Source organism: Cervus canadensis, chromosome 7, assembly GCF_019320065.1.
Source record: "Cervus canadensis isolate Bull #8, Minnesota chromosome 7, ASM1932006v1, whole genome shotgun sequence".
Lineage (NCBI taxonomy): Eukaryota > Metazoa > Chordata > Mammalia > Artiodactyla > Cervidae > Cervus > Cervus canadensis.
The window spans coordinates 43317529-43338071 of NC_057392.1; the positions used below are offsets into that span (position 1 = coordinate 43317529).

The following is a 20543-nucleotide window of genomic DNA, read 5'->3' on the forward strand; positions in this document are numbered from 1 at the left end:
ATAACTGTAAAGGAAGACCCATTTATAACAACAAAGGTGATTAAATACTTAGGAATAAACTTGACAAAAATGTGCAAAACCTAAAAGATGAAACACTCAAAAATTAGACTTGAACAAAAGGTAAGGCATTTCTGTTCTTAGATAGGACAATTCTTCATCATAAAGGTGAAACACAATCCCAGTAAAAATATCTACAAGCTGTTATCTGTGGAGCTGACAAGTTGATGCTAAAGTTCTTAAGGAAAAACAAACATGCAGTAATAGCTGGGACACACTAAGAAATACAAGCTACAAAGTTGGACCAGTCCACCAGGTGTCAAACTGTACTAGGTATGAAACTATACTATACGTTCCCATAATGAAAATAACATACTACTGCCAAAAGAATAGACCTATAGACCAGTAGAATAGAATAGAAAGATCTGAAGTGTATCTGAATAAATATGGAGATAATAAATGTGGTATCTTAAATTGTGGAACTGAAGATGGGCTTTCTAATAACTATTGCTGGCACAAGGAGGCAGCCACTTGGAAAATAGATAAAATTAAACCCAAACCTTAGGGTTTAGCTGATGGCTCAGAAGTTTAGAATCTGCCTGCCAACACAGGAGGCACTGGTTCAATCCCTGGTCCAGGAAGATCCTACAGGCTGCGGAGCAACTAATCGTGTGTGCCACAACTCCGGAGCCTGTGCTCTAGAGCCCTGGAGCCACAACTACTGAGCCCGTGCATCCTATAGCCAGTGCTCCACAACAGGAGAGGCCAGTGCTACTCTCCCTGCATTGCAGCTGGAGAGTAGCCCCAATTTAACACAACTAGAGAAAAGCCTGTGCAGCAGTGATAACCCAGTGCAGCCAAAAATAAACAAATAAATAAAAGATGGACAAGGATACAGCAGGAAAAAAAAAAAAGATCCATACCTTACACCATATACTAAAATAAACTCCACACTCTTTAGGAAACTAAATGTAAAAAAGAAATTGATTGAAAATAATTTAATAAACTAGAAAAAATATGGTGAATTTCTCTATAAACTCAATGTAAGGAAAAGCTTTCCAACACTGACTCAAAATCCAAAGGCAGTAAAAGATATAATTCATAAATTTGGGTACATGAAAGTGTTTTTTTAAATTGCATGGTAAGATAAAATAAAAAAAGAGCTGCCAAACTAGAAAACATTTGCAACATATATCACAGATACAGGGCTAATCAGTAATATATAAAGAACTCTTAAAATTTGAGGAGAAAGGACCAAAACTCTGATGAAAAAATGGGAAAGATATAAGAACAGGAAAAAAAATCAAAATAATAAAGAAATAAAAACGGACCAGGCAAAGGCCAATGATGAGGCCGTGTCACCAACCATGGATTAATCCAATTTTGTGCACCTGAGGTCCAATTAAAACTATGAGAATTCCCACAATAGATTTCAGGCTGTAATTGAAAGTAAGTTTACTCTTTCAAAGACCTAAAATAATAGTAAGACATACTAGGGTACACTGACAAACCAGAAAAAAAGAAAGAAAGAAAGAAAATTACTTCCTTTTCATTATTAAACCTTACAATGAGTTTTTTCAATGAGTTCTGAGTTCCAGTTCCTACACGTGATAAAACTGGCCACCACAATCCAAACATCAGTAGGTCAGAAGGCTTCAGTATAAACTAGATAAACTTCTCAGGTCCCTTCTACCTCTAAAATTTCTGTAGTTTATTTTAAACTAATGCCCTAGTGTCCCAGGCTGTTTAAATCTACTCACTCAGTGAGGAAATAATGACTTTCCAGGCCCCTTCTTCCTAATTACACAGGGAGTTTCACCTGAGGATACTTATTGCCTGCAACAAAACACCAGATTCATGCATTTGTTTGTGTGTTTGTATTCCTATCACCGTTTATAAAAATGAAAGATTTAACATGGTGAGGAAATTGGAGTGAAACAAGAGCAGTAAGAAATAAGAAAAAGTAATACCATAAATAATATTAGAACACAAAAATGCACGCTTCTAGTTTCTATGTTAGCTACAGTGGGGCCACAAATTTGGCTTGCAGCTTCCTAACAGCTGGAGCAGAGAGGGACACAGGAGATAAAAGATTCATAATGTCTATAAAGTAATTTGGGCAGTTTTGCCAAAGACCAGAATTCCGTTTACTTAGAGATGTGGTATGCTGCAGTAGCTTCCAGTGGTTCACAAGAGCCTGTGGTTAAACATCAAGGATTTATGCAAGTTGTTTGTTAAGCCATTGGTAGCTTGAATTCAGCCATGGTGGGAATGTTCAGTAAACACTACAAATCAGGGCATTTGGGGGTTTGTTTGTTTTTAATTTTTTTATTAGTTGGAGGCTAATTACTTCACAACATTTCAGTGGGTTTTGTCATACATTGATATGAATCAGCCATAGATTTACACTTATTCCCCATCCCGATCCCCCCTCCCACCTCCCTCTCCACCCGATTCCTCTGGGTCTTCCCAGTGTACCAGGCCCGAGCACTTGTCTCATGCATCCCACCTGGGCTGGTGATCTGTTTCACCATAGATAGTATACATGCTGTTCTTTTGAAACATCCCACCCTCACCTTCTCCCACAGAGTTCAAAAGTCTGTTCTGTATTTCTGTGTCTCTTTTTCTGTTTTGCATATAGGGTTATCGTTACCATCTTTCTAAATTCCATATATATGTGTTAGTATGCTGTAATGTTCTTTATCTTTCTGGCTTACTTCACTCTGTATAAGGGGCTCCAGTTTCATCCATCTCATTAGGACTGGTTCAAATGAATTCTTTTTGTTTTTCACTTGGCCTTCAAAGAACTGGTTTGCCAGCACACCACTGCATGTTCCCATGGTCCTTGTAGGGGGACACAGTTTTGAGGCCAGAAGAGCTGCAAGTAGGAGAGAGAAGGGCTTGGTGTGCAAGTCTATTGAGTTCAGCAGAAATACTCCATCGGGAGGAGAGAGAGAACATACATGCTCAAAACCGGAAAATGACTCTAGTTTGCATCAGTGCTCACCTCTCCCACCTCAATCCTTCCTTCTCCCCGGTATTACCTTTTGGAATTTCATAGCTGGGGTTACAAAAAATGCTAGGTCCAGGGAGAGGCAGACATACCTTCCCATTCAAAAATGCATCCAGAGAGACTGGGAAAGGCTCAGGTGAAGGGTTTTATGCTTTCATCTACGTCAGCACTTCCCCAGCCTGTACTTCACAGCATTGTAACAAATGTCCTGAAGGGAGAAAAGTGTCCCAGGCTGAAATAAATTTGGGAATGAGTGGGTTAAGATGAAGCAGCTTTCTTTACTGCAAGACTTATCAGAGCTTTTGGGAGGTGAATGTGCCCTTATGGCAAGAAGTACACAACCTTATTTTACCCACAAAATACCTTGTGGTGGCAGGTCATCTTGGGGAACCAAGCTGAAAAATGCCACCCTGGGTTGTCAGGGTTCCCTGAGATTTTGAAAGGCAATACTGAGACATTACTCAAAAGAAATAGTTCTTTCACATAGGACTTGAAGCTCTGACATTTTTCTGTATAAAAACATGACTTGCATGTCTTTACTTTTCACCTGATCGCTTCTTGGCCTTTTGGCTAAGATCAAGTGTACTTTTCACCTGAACCATTTCATTAAGTCTGAGGGTGTCCACACATCTATCAGCAGAGCTTTCTTAAAGGAAACATTTCTGGACAAGGAATTTCGTAACTTGTGTCTCACACCCCCAGGAACTCATTCAGTTCTGCCATGGAACAGCACAGGCAAAATCAAAGCCCAAAGCCAGTGTCCAGTTATTTTCAACTCACGAGATTCTCAATCAGAGAAATGAGCATTTCTTATCATTTTTTAACTTGGAATTTTCACCCCCTCAACTCTCATTCTACTTTTTCTTCTTCTGTCTCTTTTTCCAATAGTGTGTATCATGCCCTGAGCCCTCCACACACGTAGTCATTCAGTCATTCACGGAACCCCTCCAGGTCCCAGGCCCTGCATCAAGGAGCTCATAGTAGAACATTAATGAATGTCCATTTCCTCTCCTATTCATCTTCTTTATTTGCTTTGTCTGAGCTCTCTCCCCCACTTTGCTCGGCACCCCTGCTGCTCCTCCCCACTCAAGTCCATCCTTCCTTTCTTGTCCCTTCCCTGGTAGCTTTTTCCAATGACTAACAGGAACCCAACTCAGCTGGTTTTTATCACGCTCCTGTCCTTGCATTTTCCAACTCAATTAAGCCATTACCAGAGCTAAATGAGGCATGGACTCTTCAAAAGTCACACCTGTCGTCAGGGAGATGGAGGGTAAGAACCTGTGCAGCTGGTGGGCGGTGGTAAGCAGGGCTGGAGAGAGGCAGCCGAGTGTGACCTGGCAGTCTGTGCTCCCGCAGTGCTGAAAGAGGGCCCTCATGGTAAAACACGATGTCCCCTGCTTTCAAATAGAAAGAGTGAAGTCTGACACAGAACTGAGGTCAGTCACATTGGTGATCACAGATAAAAGGTCCCTAATTCTTTGGCAAATGTGTATCAGGTGCTTATAATAACCCACATTGTGGACGTGTCCTCAGCAAGAGGTAAAAAACCTGTAACCAGAGCCAGCTCGACGGGGATTTGTGATTATCAGTTGAATTTTCTCAGGTTTTTCCCTCCTGTTCACCCTCATTAAAACATACACGTTTCATCTTTCTGCAGTGGTGGCTTCACACCTTACTGTTTGTATTCTTCAAAATCAGAATGATGAAAGAGGGCAAAGATTACAGTACAATAAACCAGAGACAAATCAGTGTACTTGCCCTAGGAAGAAAAATGATAAGTGATCTCTATTGGAAATCAATTTGGGTTTCATAATCACCTTTTTTCCAGGCAACCTAGAATTTTTATTTCTACAGGCTGGGAGTTGAGAAATTATAGTTTCTGAGCTTGTTGTGCTTCTCATTTACTAAGTGATTTTATGTTCAAAAGGCCTGTGCCTTGGTTTTCTCTCATTGAAATGTGGGCAAAACCATTCTCCTCTAGAGTTACAGAATTTCTCAAAATGTTAAAGCCATGGGGCAAGAGCCAAGATTTCTTTTACGAAAATTGAAGTGTTTCTGTGTTGACCCCCTAACCTTGCCTCGCTGTCCTGTGCTAATTTGTCCTTGACTCTGGAATTTGGATGAGCCATCCAACTTTTTGGACAAATGCAAGTTCAACAGGTATTTTTTGAGCACCCATTCAGTACCAGCTTCCTGGTTCCATGCTGGGGATGCAACTGTGATCTTGAAGCCCCTTCCCTTGGGAACTTTCAGTCTTGTGGGTTGACCCCTTCCCTGTCCCATCCTAGAATTGCCCAGCCAGTCCCTAGTTTTAACTGGTTATGCTTCGTTTATTCATTCGGCAAATATCTGTGGAGCATCTACTAAGTTCCAGGCACTGTGCTTGGTGGCTGTTTACAATGAGGAAAAGAGACAGCCCCCCACCCCCCACCCCTTGAAGCTTCCAGCCCCCACTATGAATTAACTTTGTCTCGTGGCAGTCACCAGAAAGAATGTCACTCCTCCCTTTGTACTTTCTCAATGCTTAATTCATTCTTCTTCTTAGCATTTGTATCACTGTAATTATAATACACCATCCTGTCTCCTTTTAAACCTTGAGCACCTTGAAGACAACAATCTCAACTTTCTTTCCTCAATACCTTGCACTCCCTAGTGTCTAGCAAATAGAGGAGCTCAATCAATGTTTTTTGAGTGAATAAATAATTGCATGAATTTAGAAGCTCATGAACTTGTGGAACCATAGACCAGTCTGCTCTGACCTCCCATCCCAAGTCTCTTGGATGAGGAGCTCAGTGATCAATCAATCACCTGTCAGTACTAAAACACTCATGACTTCAAGGACCTTCTAAATTAAAACCAGCTAGTCTGAGTCATTTCTTCTTCTTCTGTCTGCCATTGAGATAAAGAAGAAATACTAGCTTCAGCTTGTGTTTGAGATACTTTTTGCAGGAGGTAAACATGATTATATATGCTTCAAGTGAAATGAACTTATAGTTAGGAGAACAAATGATTTTATTTGTGACTCTTGGATAAGATACTGTTAATATCATGCATGTGCTGCTTAGTCACTCAGTCGTGTCCAACTCTTTGCAACTCTGTGGGCTGTATCCCACCAGGTTCCTCTTCCATGGGATTTTCCGGGCCAGAATACTGGAGTGGGTTGCCATTTCCTCCTCCAGTGGATCTTCCCAACCCAGGGATCAAACTGGGCTCTCCTGCATCTCCTGCATTGGCAGGCAGATTCTTTTACTACTGAGCCACCAAGGGAAACCAACTGTTAACATAGCTGCCTATATATATTTATATACATTCATATGTATGTGTATATATATATATGTGTGTGTGTGTGTGTGTGTGTGTGCAATAGTGGCTTAACCAGCTAGAAGCTTTCTTTCTCTGTCATGTAAAATTTCAGGAACAGCCTGAGATTCTGCTCCATGAAATCCTTAGGTCATGGCACCATCATTCCCTGGCATATGGTTCATGGTTCAAGATAGGCTCCAACTGTCACATCCACCTCCATGCAGTAGAACAGAGGAAGGGGAAGATGAAATAACAAATAACAAACAACAACTCTTTCTTAAGCATAATTTCCTAGAAGCTGCCATAGGGTACTTCAGCTTACATCCTATTGGCTAAAGTGTAGTCATATGGCCACTCATAATTATTATATAGTTATATGACCATGCATAATTATGGAGAAAGTAGTCTTTATTCTGAACAACCTTATCCAGGTAAAAACTATTTTACTGTGCCATAAAAAGAGTATAATATGAGGGATACAATTCAAAGTCCCTACCATAGATCCTACAACTGAAATGTTAGCGATTATTCAGAACTTTTGTATTCTCATTATTACAAGCTAAAGTCACAATGATGAACCCAATAGTTAATCTGCTGTGCTAGAATCACACTTGATACTTCTGTGATTGTCAATATGTAGGGGTTAGGGGGAATGAAGTGGAAAGAAAAGAAAACTTTTGCAACAAAGAAGTTGGGGGTGGTGGAGCAATGGTAGTCTGTCTAAAGCAGTGGCAACAAGAATTGAGAAGGAAAAATGGAGTGGAAAGAGATGGTAGAGTCAATGGAACAATATATTTGGATGTGGGAGGTAAGGGGGAAGAAGGACATAAAATGATTCTCAGCTTTGAAAGCAATTAGACCCTGGTAATTAGACTAAAAAGGGTAGTTTGGAAATCACATTAGACTCATGGAATTAACTGCTGCAAATCGACCCAAAATCTCTACTTTATCTATTACTTGCCATAAATTTTCTGTTGAATGTACTAATGAAGTTAATAAACTTCTCCAGGTAGTTAATCTTTCACAGGAAAAATCTAACAGGTCTCAGAGACTTCCCCTAGCAAGTTATAATGTCCCCTTTCCTCATTAAGTACACCACATAGGATTTCTTAAAATTCTGATTTCTTGAGTCATTCTTAATTCAAGCACCAGAATTTCTCTCATGAGTAATCCATTTCCCCATCTAGAAAGTGGAGTTGGTATTGCCCTCTTTACCATTGTGAAGTTTAAAATACATTGGATGTTTAAAGGACCTGACATGATGCTACTTTCTGTCTTCTTCCAAAGTCCCGTGTATGCATTCATTCAACAAACATTCATTCAGCAATTCCTGTTTCAGACTTTGTGCCAAGTGCTGATGAGCAAAGTTGAGTGTAATCACTGGAAACAAAGTTACTATTATGTGTGTGTGTGTGTGTGTGTGTGTGTGTGTGTGTGTAGTTTACCTCTGAATGTTGAGGTAGATTCTGCCCACTGGTTGGGGAGCTCCTGAGGGTAGAGAACATCCTTGTGTGTGGCACCTTTATATTTCCAGTCCTTAGCACATGTACTTATTAAATGTATGAATGAATATATGACCAAGGACAAGAAATGAAGCCAAAAGTCTGAGAGCAGGACTGGAGACATAGAACTAGGACGGTCATGGATGTTCAGATGTTATTGGAGACAGTTCTGTGAATGTTGAGTATCTGCTGGGGTGCTCCTTCCAATGGGGGCTCAGCACACCCTCTGCTAGTGTGACTGCTGGAGAAGAAGGTGGGCTCCTAAGGGGTCGGGGCTGCATATAACCATGGTTAAGAGCTTGGAGTCTGAAATCAGACATTTATGCATCTAATTGTAACAAAGTGTGATCAGTCTTCCAAGACGGGAATTCCAAGATACAAGATATAAAAAACTGTAACAGGTGGACCTGCCTAATCTGAGAGTTCTTGAAGAGTCCTCTAAGTTGCTCACTGCACAACTGAGGGGTTAGTGTGGCTAGAAATCCAACCTGTGCTCCACTCCCAAGCTGGACAGAAATCTTGGTACAAGGCTGTGTCTGGCCCACAGGAGTTCAGTTATGGATGTCTGAAATCTGAAAGACAAGGAGATGTTTTCCAGACAAAGTTTAGGCCAGAGGGATCATGGTAGGGGAATGGCATATGTGCGGTCTAAGGATTTTTTAAAAGGCCTGTACTTGAGGATGTAATGGAAGTTCAGTGAGGCTGCAGTGTGGAGTTCAAAGGGAAGACTAGCAAGAGTGAGACTGGAAAGGTATTCATTACAGCTGGCGTTTCCTGTGAGTTTGCTAGTTACACTGTGCTAATGGCTCTCCATGCATTATTTTATTGAGTTCAGAGGTTAAGTAACTTTTCCAAAGTCAAATGGTTGGAACTATAATTGAAAGCCAGGTTTAACTCCAGAGCCTGTGCTCCAAACCACTTGTTCCATGGCATCCAAAGACTTGCAAAGGTGGACTCAAAAGGACAAAACTGGAGACAGAAAGACCAGTTAGGAAATAACTGCACAAATCCAGATAAGAAATGCTGGTGGACTTAAGATGGCCTTGGGAATAGGAAACAGCAGGTGCATTCCACTGACATTTGGGAAGTAGAGTCTATAGAACTTGGTAACTATTTGAATGTGAAGGACAATCATAAGAAGAGGGAGGAGGTAGTGAGGAGTGCTTATTTTGTGTCTTTGTGGATAGCATGTCATTTGTTGAGCCAGATAACAGTGAAGGAGGAACAAGGTTGATAGGAAGGTGAGTTTAGAGTCTGTCAAGTTGGAAGCACCTGTGGGACATTGGGGTGGAGATGCCCAGTTGACAGTTCCAGTGCTTGGACCTGAGCCTGGCCTGAGCCTCAGGAGAGGCTGTGTAATCAACATGTAATTGGTGATTGGAAGTTGACCCACAGAAAGGGTGAGACAGAGTGTAAAGTGAGAAGCAGAGAGCTCTTACTAGGAAAATGGTGCTAAGGCAGAAGGACCATTCCCTAGATCCAGCTGTAGAGTCTGGTAGAACATAATCAGACCCTTGATTTATCTGCATCCTTTACAAGAACTGCTCTTCAAAGGCTTATGGAGTGTCATTTTACAAACTGAAACCATAGGTCTGGGATGAAGAGACCCCAAAATGGGAGGCTACCATAATAAATAAAAATAAGTGGCCTTCTCTGACAGTTTTGTTTGACTTATAGTCAGATTTAAACTTAAATATGACCCACTCTATATTTTCCATAAAAACATATATGCTGAATAAAAGAGCATTAATAGTGTTATAATACAAGGAACAGATACCACTAGGCCAGTTCTAATCATTATTCATAGAGAAGAGTGAATAGATTAAAATTCAGTGGCAACATCAGTGGAGCTTTAGTTTATCAGTGGCCTCTTTAAACACAGTTCTGCTCTGAATATGGGCAAGTGAAGTTTTCTATATCTTACATGAATTGCTATAAGCATGAGCCTCTAAGCTATGCACTCTCCACCTGCCTCTCTAAATGGAAATACTGAGCCACTTCTGTTGCAGTCATCCAAACATGGGATTGAGGCTTAGTTGAATTCATTTTGCCTCTCTTTTTTTTAGAAAGTACTACTACACACGGTCTCTGCATGATGTGACTTCTGAAGACTCAAGAGCCACCCACCTAACTAGTCTGCAATGGAGAAGGCAGAAGTGGAAATTCAAACACCACGGTTCCATTCTATTAAATCTGTAGACATGTGCCCCCACTGCAGGGAGTGAGTCGCACCAAGGGGGAAAGTCCTCAGGAGCCCCCAGACCACCAGCACTCGTGTCCCTCTCCCTGGAGAGAAAGCAGAACTATGGCACTTTATAGCTGCTGTTGGATCCTCTTGGCTTTTTCTACCTGGTGCACTTCCGCCTATGGGCCTGACCAGCGAGCCCAAAAGAAAGGGGACATTATCCTCGGGGGTCTCTTTCCTATTCATTTTGGGGTTGCAGCAAAAGATCAGGATCTAAAGTCGAGGCCGGAGTCTGTGGAGTGTATCAGGTAAAGTCAGAAGTTGCTTCTCCTCTGGGTGGTTAGAGAAAAGCTGTACCAAACCCAAGATAATTTTTTCAAAGTTGGTTCTCTTTTCAAAAATGGTGATTAGTCTTCATGCTGATGCTTATTATCCCTCCCCTCATTTTTTTAAAAGAAATTTTTCTAGAGTGAAGTAAGCCAGAAAGATAAAGAACATTGCAGCATACTAACACATATATATGGAATTTAGAAAGATGGTAACGATAAACCTATATGCAAAACAGAAAAAGAGACACAGAAGTACAGAACAGACTTTTGAACTCTGTGGGAGAAGGTGAGGGTGGGATGTTTCGAAAGAACAGCATGTATATTATCTATGGTGAAACAGATCACCAGCCCAGGTGGGATGCATGAGACAAGTGCTCGGGCCTGATGCACTGGGAAGACCCAGAGGAATCGGGTGGAGAGGGAGGTGGGACAGGGGATTGGGATGGGGAATACGTGTAACTCTATGGCTGATTCATATCAATGTATGACAAAACCCACTGAAAAAAAAATAAAAATCAAATGTCAAAGATATGAAATAGAAAAACCCATTGGCTGTTGGAGCCTGTGCTCGGTCACTGGGTAACTGAATAGTCATTGTTCACCTGGAGGCAGTGTTGCTTAATGGAAGATTAAGTACCTAGGAAGAAATTTATTGTAGCTATTGAGCTATTTTTGCAAACCTGAGTAGTAAAACCTCCCGTTGACCTTAAGTGTCCAAATGGTCATAGTTGACTGTTGGCTGCCTCACTCTGATTTGCTTAAGGATTTTAAAGTTGAAAGAAGCTTCAGTGACTGGCATGACCCAGGTATCTTCAAATGCAGCCCATAGCATTTGAAACCACTTCTATTAGAAAGTCTTATAGAAAGCTGAAATCCCCTTGGTAACACAGAATCCATCTAACTCCCTCATGGACTCTCTTCAGCCATTAGAAGACAGCTAACATGCCCTCTTGAATCATTTCTTTTCCAGACCTAATAGTTTTGGTTTTCTTAATAATTATTTCATGGCATGATTTTCAGACCCTCACCACTCTGGATGCCCTCTGTCTAATGTTCCCTAATTTATCATGACTCCTCTTATGGCATCTAACACAGGGCACAATTCCTTCAAATAGTATCTGACTTCTGCAGAGGACAGTAGGCTGTAAATCACCACCCTTAATCTGAACATCAGAGACCATTACTCACCTCAAACCTTGACCCATCTTCTGAGAGGGAAGAGCACTTTCTCTTGAAACTTACAACTTCCAGATGGGATCCAACACTTTTCCTTTGTCTTTCTGATAGCTAGAAAATGAAAATAAAACTAGAATTGTTCCAGCAAAACTGGTTTTCTGCTCATGTTCTAATGAGGGCTCACAAATTAGATAACATTCTCACGTTTTTTTATGAGTGCAGAAAAGCTAAGTGTAGAGTTTTGATGATGCTGCTTATAACCTTCACATAATCCATGAGGACATATATCCTCTTTGTTGTACCCTACAGGACAGAGTTGTGCAGGTACCACATACTGAGATCACATAAGAGCTTGCCCTGAATTAATATGTATATATTAATTGTATTTTTAAAAAAAAAGATTGGAGAAGGAAATGGCAACCCACTCCAGTATCCTTGCCTGGAAAATTCCATGGACAGAGGAGCCTGGCAGGCTATAGTCCATGGGGTCGCAAAGAATCACACACAGCTGAGCAACAGAATGCATGCACACACACACACAGATAGGAGTATAGATGTTTTGTGCAATGAAAAATTCTATAATATGTCTTCATAACTTTTCAGGTTTAAAAATAAACAAATGAAGGAAATATGAAGAAATATTACTAAGAGAAAATGTCATATTAAAAGTTAGACCAGGAACTTTGGGAAGCTAACTGATACAGTGAAGTATAACAGCTTATATTTCTCTCCCCCTGCCACTGAGTTCAAGTCATGAAACCCACGATACAAAGAGAGAACCTTCAGAGTTGTTAGGTTTTCTTCTCTGGGCACTGATATAGATCTAGAATACTTAACCAAGTTCTCACTATGAGCTGTGTCCTGGGAGGGCGAAAGCTATGTCACGAACCCTATTTCTCTTTGTTCATTTGCTTGATTTTTATTTAAAATAACATTCTTTGAAAAGCAATTCATGCCCATTTTTAAAAATACAAAGTATAAAAGAGACCAGAAAAAGCACACAATGTTAAAACTCATCATTCTACCACCCAGAAGTAACCACTGTTTGTGAGCAGCTTCCTATGCATAATATTTGTTTGTTTGTTTATAAAGATGAGATCACTCATTTCCCTTTCCCCTCCAACCTCCAGAAATGTCATAGTTTAAATTTGTGACTGCAAATCTGAAACTAGTTTTAGGTTCCTATGTGTTAAAATCCTAATCTATTTATATTTTCCCTGATCCTTTTTTTTTTAATCTCTGTATTACTTTTATTAAAATACCTCATATCAGCTACTTCAAATTCTTTACTGGATGATGCAGAAAAAATGATTCATTCTGTTACTAACCACAATCCTTGTTATTATTGGTCCCTAACTCTGTGTGAGGCACCACACTGAGAATTTTGTGTAGTTATCTCATATTCACAGCCTCCCTCTGAGGTAGGTGTTATCCCTGTTTTACAGAGAGGACTTTGAGTATCAGAAAAGGCAATGTCATGAAATTAGAGTAACAGAACCAGGTTCAAACCCAGCTTTGCCCGGTCTGTACTCTAAAAAAGTTGACCAGAAAGCCTCTTGCTTTCTTCCATTTCTTCTTTCTTCCAGGTATAATTTCCGCGGATTTCGCTGGTTACAAGCTATGATATTTGCCATAGAAGAAATAAACAGCAGTCCAGCTCTTCTTCCCAACATGACCCTGGGATACAGGATATTCGACACCTGTAACACCGTCTCTAAAGCCTTGGAGGCCACCCTGAGTTTTGTGGCCCAGAATAAAATCGACTCTTTGAACCTTGATGAGTTCTGCAACTGCTCAGAGCACATCCCCTCTACCATCGCAGTGGTGGGAGCTACTGGCTCGGGCATCTCCACGGCAGTGGCCAACCTGCTGGGGCTCTTCTACATCCCCCAGGTACCCATGCTGCCTTAGATGGGGCAATGAGGGCAGGGATCAGGAGCAGCAGGCTCGGAGGATGCCACACGCAGTGTCCATACAGTTTGCTGTTATATTTTCCCTTCTCTGGTTTTACTTTGGCACCAAAGATCTTTTAATTATCTGTATCATGACCACTGGGGATTTCTGAGACCCCAAAGTCATCAACGTCTACTAGACCTTCACAATTCTTCCAAAATTCTTTCAAACATAAATTTTTTTTTTTAACTCCAGTGTTTATGGCCATTCTTCTGCCCTTCCTAAAAGGAGTAAGACCAAATGCTGTAAATCCCACCTTTCAAACCCAAAATATCTGCCCTAAATCCTATTCCCTGAAAAGTCTCTGTCTCTCTCTCCTCTGGTTGAAAGTTTGGCTCAGAGGAAAGTAGAGCATATTTTCTCACCGGAACTTAATCATTATCTTGCACATTCTAGAACTGGAAAATATCCTGTTTTGTTCAACCAGTACTTGTAGAGTATATATGAATAAGCAGAGTCTTCTGTGCAAGAGCTCAGCCTAGATAGGGAAATAAGTGTCTGCATTTTCAGATACTAACAATTCACTGAAATAAGTGCTTTAATAAATATTTGTTCAAAGTTACATGTTTTTTTTTCACCAAAAAAAAAAGACAGCAAACTCTAAATGCCATTTTGTGACCTGATTTTTTTCCCATTAAGTCTATAGAGCAAACCTTTTTTCGTGTTAATATTTATAGGTCTGTGACATCATTTTATAATAGTGAAAAATTGGAAACAACCTAAATGTCCGTGGATGGGAGAATCAGCTCAACTGTGTTGCATCTGATATCAATTTTTAAATGTAATTATAAATCACACTTTAAATTATTTTCTTCAACATCTAGTATTTAAAATTTGCAAGAGTACCTTTGCTAATTCATTTTTCCAGGCTGGAAGGTCTCCATTTCCTTGATGATAGCCATTATCCCTTTTTATATACGTGGCAACTGAGAAAGTCTTGTCATCATTTCCCAAATCCTTACTTCAGGGAATTAAAGGTATTTCCCATGGGGAAGCCCTGGCTCTGTAATCTTTGTGCCAAAATGATCTAACAAAGCCCACAACAGTAAATGTGTTGGGCAAGATGCAAATATGCATCTTTATATTTGGCATATTGTGCAGTAGTACTTTAAAACACAGTTAAAGCAAGTTGTCATGGTCAACAGATGTAAGGTGTAACTGCCATCAGGTAAAGAACATGAAGGGGAGGGTTTTAATTCATTGTGGTTTGGATGAAAGATCAAGTTAAGTTGAACTTGAATTGTAAAAGTGTTGAGGAAACCATAATGATTATCAGTCAAACCAATGTAAGTATATCTGTGGCAGCAGTTCTCTGTCATGGCTGCATGTTGGAATCACTTCAAGAGGTTTAAACATACTAATGACTAGGACTCACCCGCCAGAGATCCTTGTTTAATTAACATGAGATGCAACCTGGGCATCAGAAGTTCTGAAAGCTCCCTGGAGGAGTTTAACGCACAGCAGAGCTAGGAACCCCTGCCCTGCAAGGTGAGGACAGAGGCCCCGGTTGTATTTCTTATGCCACTCACGCCACCAAGTGGCTGGAACAAGTGGGCTGGCTGGAAAAAGTTGTGGTTAGAAGTTTTCTGAATCATTCATGAAACTCTCCCCTCTTACAAGAAAAAAGTTTTGTGTGTTTTTAAGGGGCTTTTTTGGGGGGAGAAGTGGGTAATGAAGTGGTATTTATCCCCACTTTTATAGTTTGCCTTTCTAAAAGTAGACAAATATTATAAATGCATTCTTTAAGAGAAACATATCCATGAAGGATATGTTTGTTTGTAATTTTTATATCTTTGAAACCCTTTTGGCCCATTTTTCAAAAGAAGATCAAGAAGCAAACAATAATGACTGAATTTACAAAAGGCCTGAATAGACTTTTCTGTCACTTGAGTCTACAAATGGAGCTCTCTAAAAACAATAACATCTCAACAATTAATCTACCTACCTGCCTGATGAGATCTCATAGTAGAACAAGGAGCTTATTTCAATGAAAGAAAAAAGTGTCATTTTCCCATTATAGTTCCCAAAATCAAAGCTCTTATCATTCCCTCATCACTGAGAAGAAGTTCCATTTAGTGTAAAAATGCTTTGTCCTTCAGATGAAATGGTTCAGTAACTTGAAACTTCCTAACTGGTGAGCCAAAACACCCAAGGGTGCTGCAGATGAGCTAAGACACTGATCCTCTCTGGGTCTGGGATGGTGGGTGGGGTCTAGGGTGGTCAGAGCTAGTCAGTCTCCTCCATTCACCCCACCCTCTATGTTTGCCATAAGGTGAAAAGAAATTGGAAGCTCTGCACTAATGAATGCTTTACATGGTATTTGGATACCCCTTTAGGCAAAGATCTTTTACCACCAAAGATCTTGGCTTTCAATTATTGGTGACCCACTCCCATGCTCAAATATAGAACTGGCTATGTCCTAGAAAGTGGAAATACATCAAGACAGCTTCTCCAGGGTGTTTTTCAGCCTCTCCAAGTTTTGGAGACCCACATCAAAAGCCTATCAAGGGAACTCCCTGGTGGCCCAGTGGCTAAGAGTCCAAGCTCCCAATGCAGGGGGCTCAGGTTTGATCCCTGATCAGGGAACTAGATCCCACATGCCAGAACTAAAGATTGAAGATCCTGTGTGCCAGTACAGCCAAATAAATAAATAAAATAAATATTTTTTTTAAAAGTCCGTCAAGCAGCCTCGACCACCACCTGAAACTACAGAAGAAAGGGCTGTCAGTGGTGGTTGAGCTCACTGAGAAGCCAGAACAGGAAAGGATGTTTTTCTGACTGTATTTGATGATGTGCCTCATTGGTATTGTGATGAAGGGGAATTGAGCCTAATAAACCTAAATGGCTAATTGAGCCTAAATAATAAGCAGTTCTTAGAAATGACTGCAATTGTGGGTACTTTTGTCTAAAGTACTGCGAGGGTAGAGTAGGTGGGAAGATAGGGGAAGAAAGAAAGGGAATAGCTGGAGACTAGAAGAGAGAAACTAGGCAGAATAAGAAAGGGGAACCCCTGGGGCTCCTCTAAAGAGCCTTAGGTTCATAATCCAAAGGGAACCTGACTCCTTCCAGAAGTGAGTCATGGACAAAGTGTTCATTATAGTAAAGGGGAAGCTAAAATATTCAAATGAGAGTGTGGACCCCACAGGCAGAAGATATGTACATGGAGCTATTGTAACCAATGAGGAAGCACAGAGAAAGTTAGGAGAAATTATGGAACAGTGCATAAAGGATAAGTAGATCCTATGGTTGTTGAGTTGACTTTATAGCCACATCCATTTTTTTTTTTTTTTATTTTTGTCTATGGTGGGTTTTTATTCCTGCACACAGGCTTTCTCTAGTTGCAGTGTGTGGTTTTCTCATTATGGTGGCTTCTCTTGTTGCAGAACATCTGCCCTTGGGTGCACAGGCTTCAGTAGTTGCATCTTCAAGAACTCTAGAACCCGAGTTCAGTAGTTGTGGCTCAGGGGCTTAGTTGCCCCAGGCAGGGCACGTGGAATCTTCCCTAGCCAAGGATCGAACCTGTGTCCCCTTCATTGGCAGGTGAATTCCCAACCACTAGGCTACCTGGGAAGTCCCAGACCCATTTTGAAAGGAGCAATGAAGGATCACCTACTAGGAATTAGAATGCTCCTTGATTGACTGGCAGTTGCTTGAGTGCTCACACTGGAGAGGAACAGATTTTGGTTGTCCTCACTCTTTTATCCTGTCTGCAGTGGCCAGCATGGCCAGCGTGTCTGATGTATTAGATCAATAAATGCTCAAAGACCCTCCTCCACACAGCCCTGAGGTCCACCTGGCACTTCCCTCACTCATTCAATCTGTATTCTCTCCAGGTCAGTTATGCCTCCTCCAGCAGACTCCTCAGCAACAAGAATCAATTCAAGTCCTTCCTCCGCACCATACCCAATGATGAACACCAGGCCACCGCCATGGCTGACATCATCGAGTACTTCCGCTGGAACTGGGTGGGCACAATTGCAGCTGACGATGACTATGGCCGGCCAGGGATCGAGAAATTCCGAGAGGAAGCTGAGGAGAGGGACATCTGCATCGACTTCAGCGAGCTCATCTCCCAATACTCTGATGAGGAAGAGATCCAGCAGGTGGTGGAGGTGATCCAGAATTCCACCGCCAAAGTCATCGTCGTCTTCTCCAGCGGCCCAGACCTGGAACCCCTCATCAAAGAGATCGTCCGGCGCAATATCACAGGCAGGATCTGGCTGGCCAGTGAGGCCTGGGCCAGCTCTTCCCTGATTGCTATGCCTGAGTATTTCCATGTGGTCGGAGGCACCATTGGGTTTGGTTTGAAGGCTGGGCAGATCCCAGGCTTCCGGGAATTTCTGCAGAAAGTCCACCCCAGGAAGTCTATCCACAATGGTTTTGCCAAGGAATTTTGGGAAGAAACATTTAATTGCCACCTGCAAGAGGGTGCTAAAGGACCGTTACCCGTGGACACCTTCCTGAGAGGGCACGAAGAAGGAGGTGCCAGGATAAGCAATAGTTCCACTGCCTTCCGACCTCTGTGTACAGGGGAGGAGAACATCAGCAGTGTTGAGACCCCTTACATGGATTATACACATTTACGGATATCCTACAATGTCTACTTAGCTGTCTACTCTATTGCTCATGCCCTACAAGATATATACACCTGCATACCTGGGAGAGGGCTCTTCACCAACGGTTCCTGTGCAGATATCAAGAAGGTTGAAGCTTGGCAGGTACCTCCTTCTCTTAGATAGCAGTTCACTGTGTAATAAGCAGAGTTGGACTGATTCAAGCAAGACAGATTAAAGTGGTTACCTCAAAAAGTCAATACCTAAATGAGGTCACTAGATGTAGCGTTGGAGTTAAATTGCCTTTTCAAACGTCTGAGCAACTGACTTCTGCAAAACTGATATAATTTAAATTGATTCTCTGTTTCAAGCCTTGAGTTCAACTATTCATTAGGCTAGTGGTTCAAAATACCTGGAGTATGGTCCCTAAATATCTTTAAATATCCCAGGACAGATTTAGTATTGGGAGGAGTGTTTTTATAGTGCTTAAATTAATGATACTGTTCCCTGGTAGGCAACAAATATTTTTTGAGTACCTATTATATCCCATATGCTAAGAGGCATAAAACCATAAAATTAGTGTCACTATGTTTAGCCACCTCTTTGCCTTTATATTACTCACAATATAATGTGTTGGACCCCAAAAAAAGTCAACTAAGCTTAGGACACAAGTAAATCAAGGGCACAGAAAACAACAACAACAACGAAAAACTCTTCTTAAAAAGATGCTGGATATTTCAAAAAGAAGCCCTAAAGTAGTTATCATAAAAAATAATCCAAACTTCAGTGGAACCCCAACTCTTTAGACTTGTTTTTTATTTTTGAATTATACACAGGAGAGACATAAACTTCTTTTATTTCATAGAGCTTCTGAAGATCAAAGTCTGACCTGACATATCCCACGAAGCCATTCATGTCTTGCATATGTACTTTGATTTTTCAGTCAGACTGTGTTTTACACTCTCTTTGTATTTTCCTCTGATAGACTGAACTATCAGAGTTCATGATGAGAGGGTAGTGAGGGGAGAGTGTGGAACCCCTGAATATGGATCGAATGACTCAGCTTCCAGCTTCAGCTATGGTTCCCCCTTTTACTGTCTGCATCATCTCAGGAAAGACACCACTCTAAGTCAGTTTCTTCATCTGTAAAATGACCATAATACCCAGCCTACTTTCCACCCAAGTTTTTTGGAAAAGGAAATGAGATGATCTCTGTGAAAGCAGTTAGTAAATTTTCAGACTCTGAACAGGTGGTGATTGTTTTAAGCAGGATTCCAACATGCCTCAAATTAATCAATAAACTGCATAAAAGTTGATAATGAAAGTAGCTTTGCATAAGAACCCAACCACCTCAAACCCTTGGGAAAAGTTGCCAAGAAACAAAGGGTGTACATCCTATCTATGTCAGTCACTTTAGCAATTCTCATAGAATGAGGAGTGACTGTCTAGGCTGGTAGAATGAGCCAGGAGGACCTACAGGTTCTCAGCCCTTCTTGTGTATGAAAAGTCTCACTCAGACATTACTGTTGGCTAAAGTTTCTAATCTTTATGAGGGACTGAAAGTTTCCTTCCTCACATTGCACCCCACATACTGCCTGACAAAGAAAAAGGAGCTCTAATGACGGTCAAAGACCAATAAGACTTCAGAAACCATGATACTAAGGAGTGGACTTTCAAGAAAGAAGAATAGACGGTCTTTTAGTAAATACTAGTGTCTCTCTCTTCCCTTTCATGTCTCCCTCTCCTTCTTCCTTTCCTTCCTGAGAAGCCTATGGGGAAAAAAAAAAACCCTAAAGAAAAATCCCAGGGTGAGATTGAAGGGGAAAGAGGCTTCCAGCGGGTAGTTCAATAGGTCTGCTCTTAAATGACGCTTTTCCCAGACAAGGAAGTAAAATCTGGATGTTCAAGGCTGAAACGGACATGTGAGGAAAAAAAAAACAACAACAAGAATTAAGCTATAGTCAAGAGTGGGACTTTCAGTTTCATGCAGTGGAAAATTCAAACCAATTGGCTTAAACAAAAGCATAAGCATTAATATCTCACAATACTGAAGATCTCAGAAAGACTCCAAGTAAAACTAGACTCTCTCTTCATCTCTTTGTTCCATATCCTTTGGGGTTAGCAGTTTTCCTCCTCTGCAGCAGCTTCAGGCTCAAAAATCCTTACTTCTGCTGCTGCTGCTGCTGCTGCTGCTAAGTCGCTTCAGTCATGTCCGACTCTGTACTTCCCAGGATTTCTTGGAAAAGTCCCAGAAACCACATTGATTAGATAGCTTGAGATCACAAGTCCATCCATGAAGTTAGGAGTGGAGTTCTCCCAAACTACTTAGACTGAGCATAAGAGGAGAGCTGGATCCCCAAAGGGCAATCAGAATGCTATTAGCAAAAGGAGGAGGAAAGAAAAGCTAAGTGGCCAAGATAAAGAGTAGCCACTACATAGACACCTCAGCTGACCATAGGACAGATAAGTATGTGTCCTCCTGGCTCACACAAGGTCTGGTACAATTCGTCCAGGAGAGGAGACAGGAAAATA

The 20543-nt window shown here is 41.2% G+C and overlaps 1 protein-coding gene across 4 annotated transcripts in view; it reads left to right on the top strand.

Annotated features, from left to right (window-relative positions):
- Positions 1-20543, top strand: part of CASR (calcium sensing receptor) — an 80770-nt gene that overhangs the window by 41008 nt on the left and 19219 nt on the right. For all 4 annotated transcript variants that reach the window (XM_043473131.1, XM_043473130.1, XM_043473129.1 and 1 more), the window contains exons 2-4: positions 9882-10308; positions 13092-13398; positions 17292-18176. In XM_043473131.1, coding sequence (XP_043329066.1) covers positions 10121-10308; positions 13092-13398; positions 17292-18176 — 1380 coding nt within the window. In that variant the 5' untranslated portion in view covers positions 9882-10120. The remainder of the gene's footprint in view (positions 1-9881; positions 10309-13091; positions 13399-17291; positions 18177-20543) is intronic.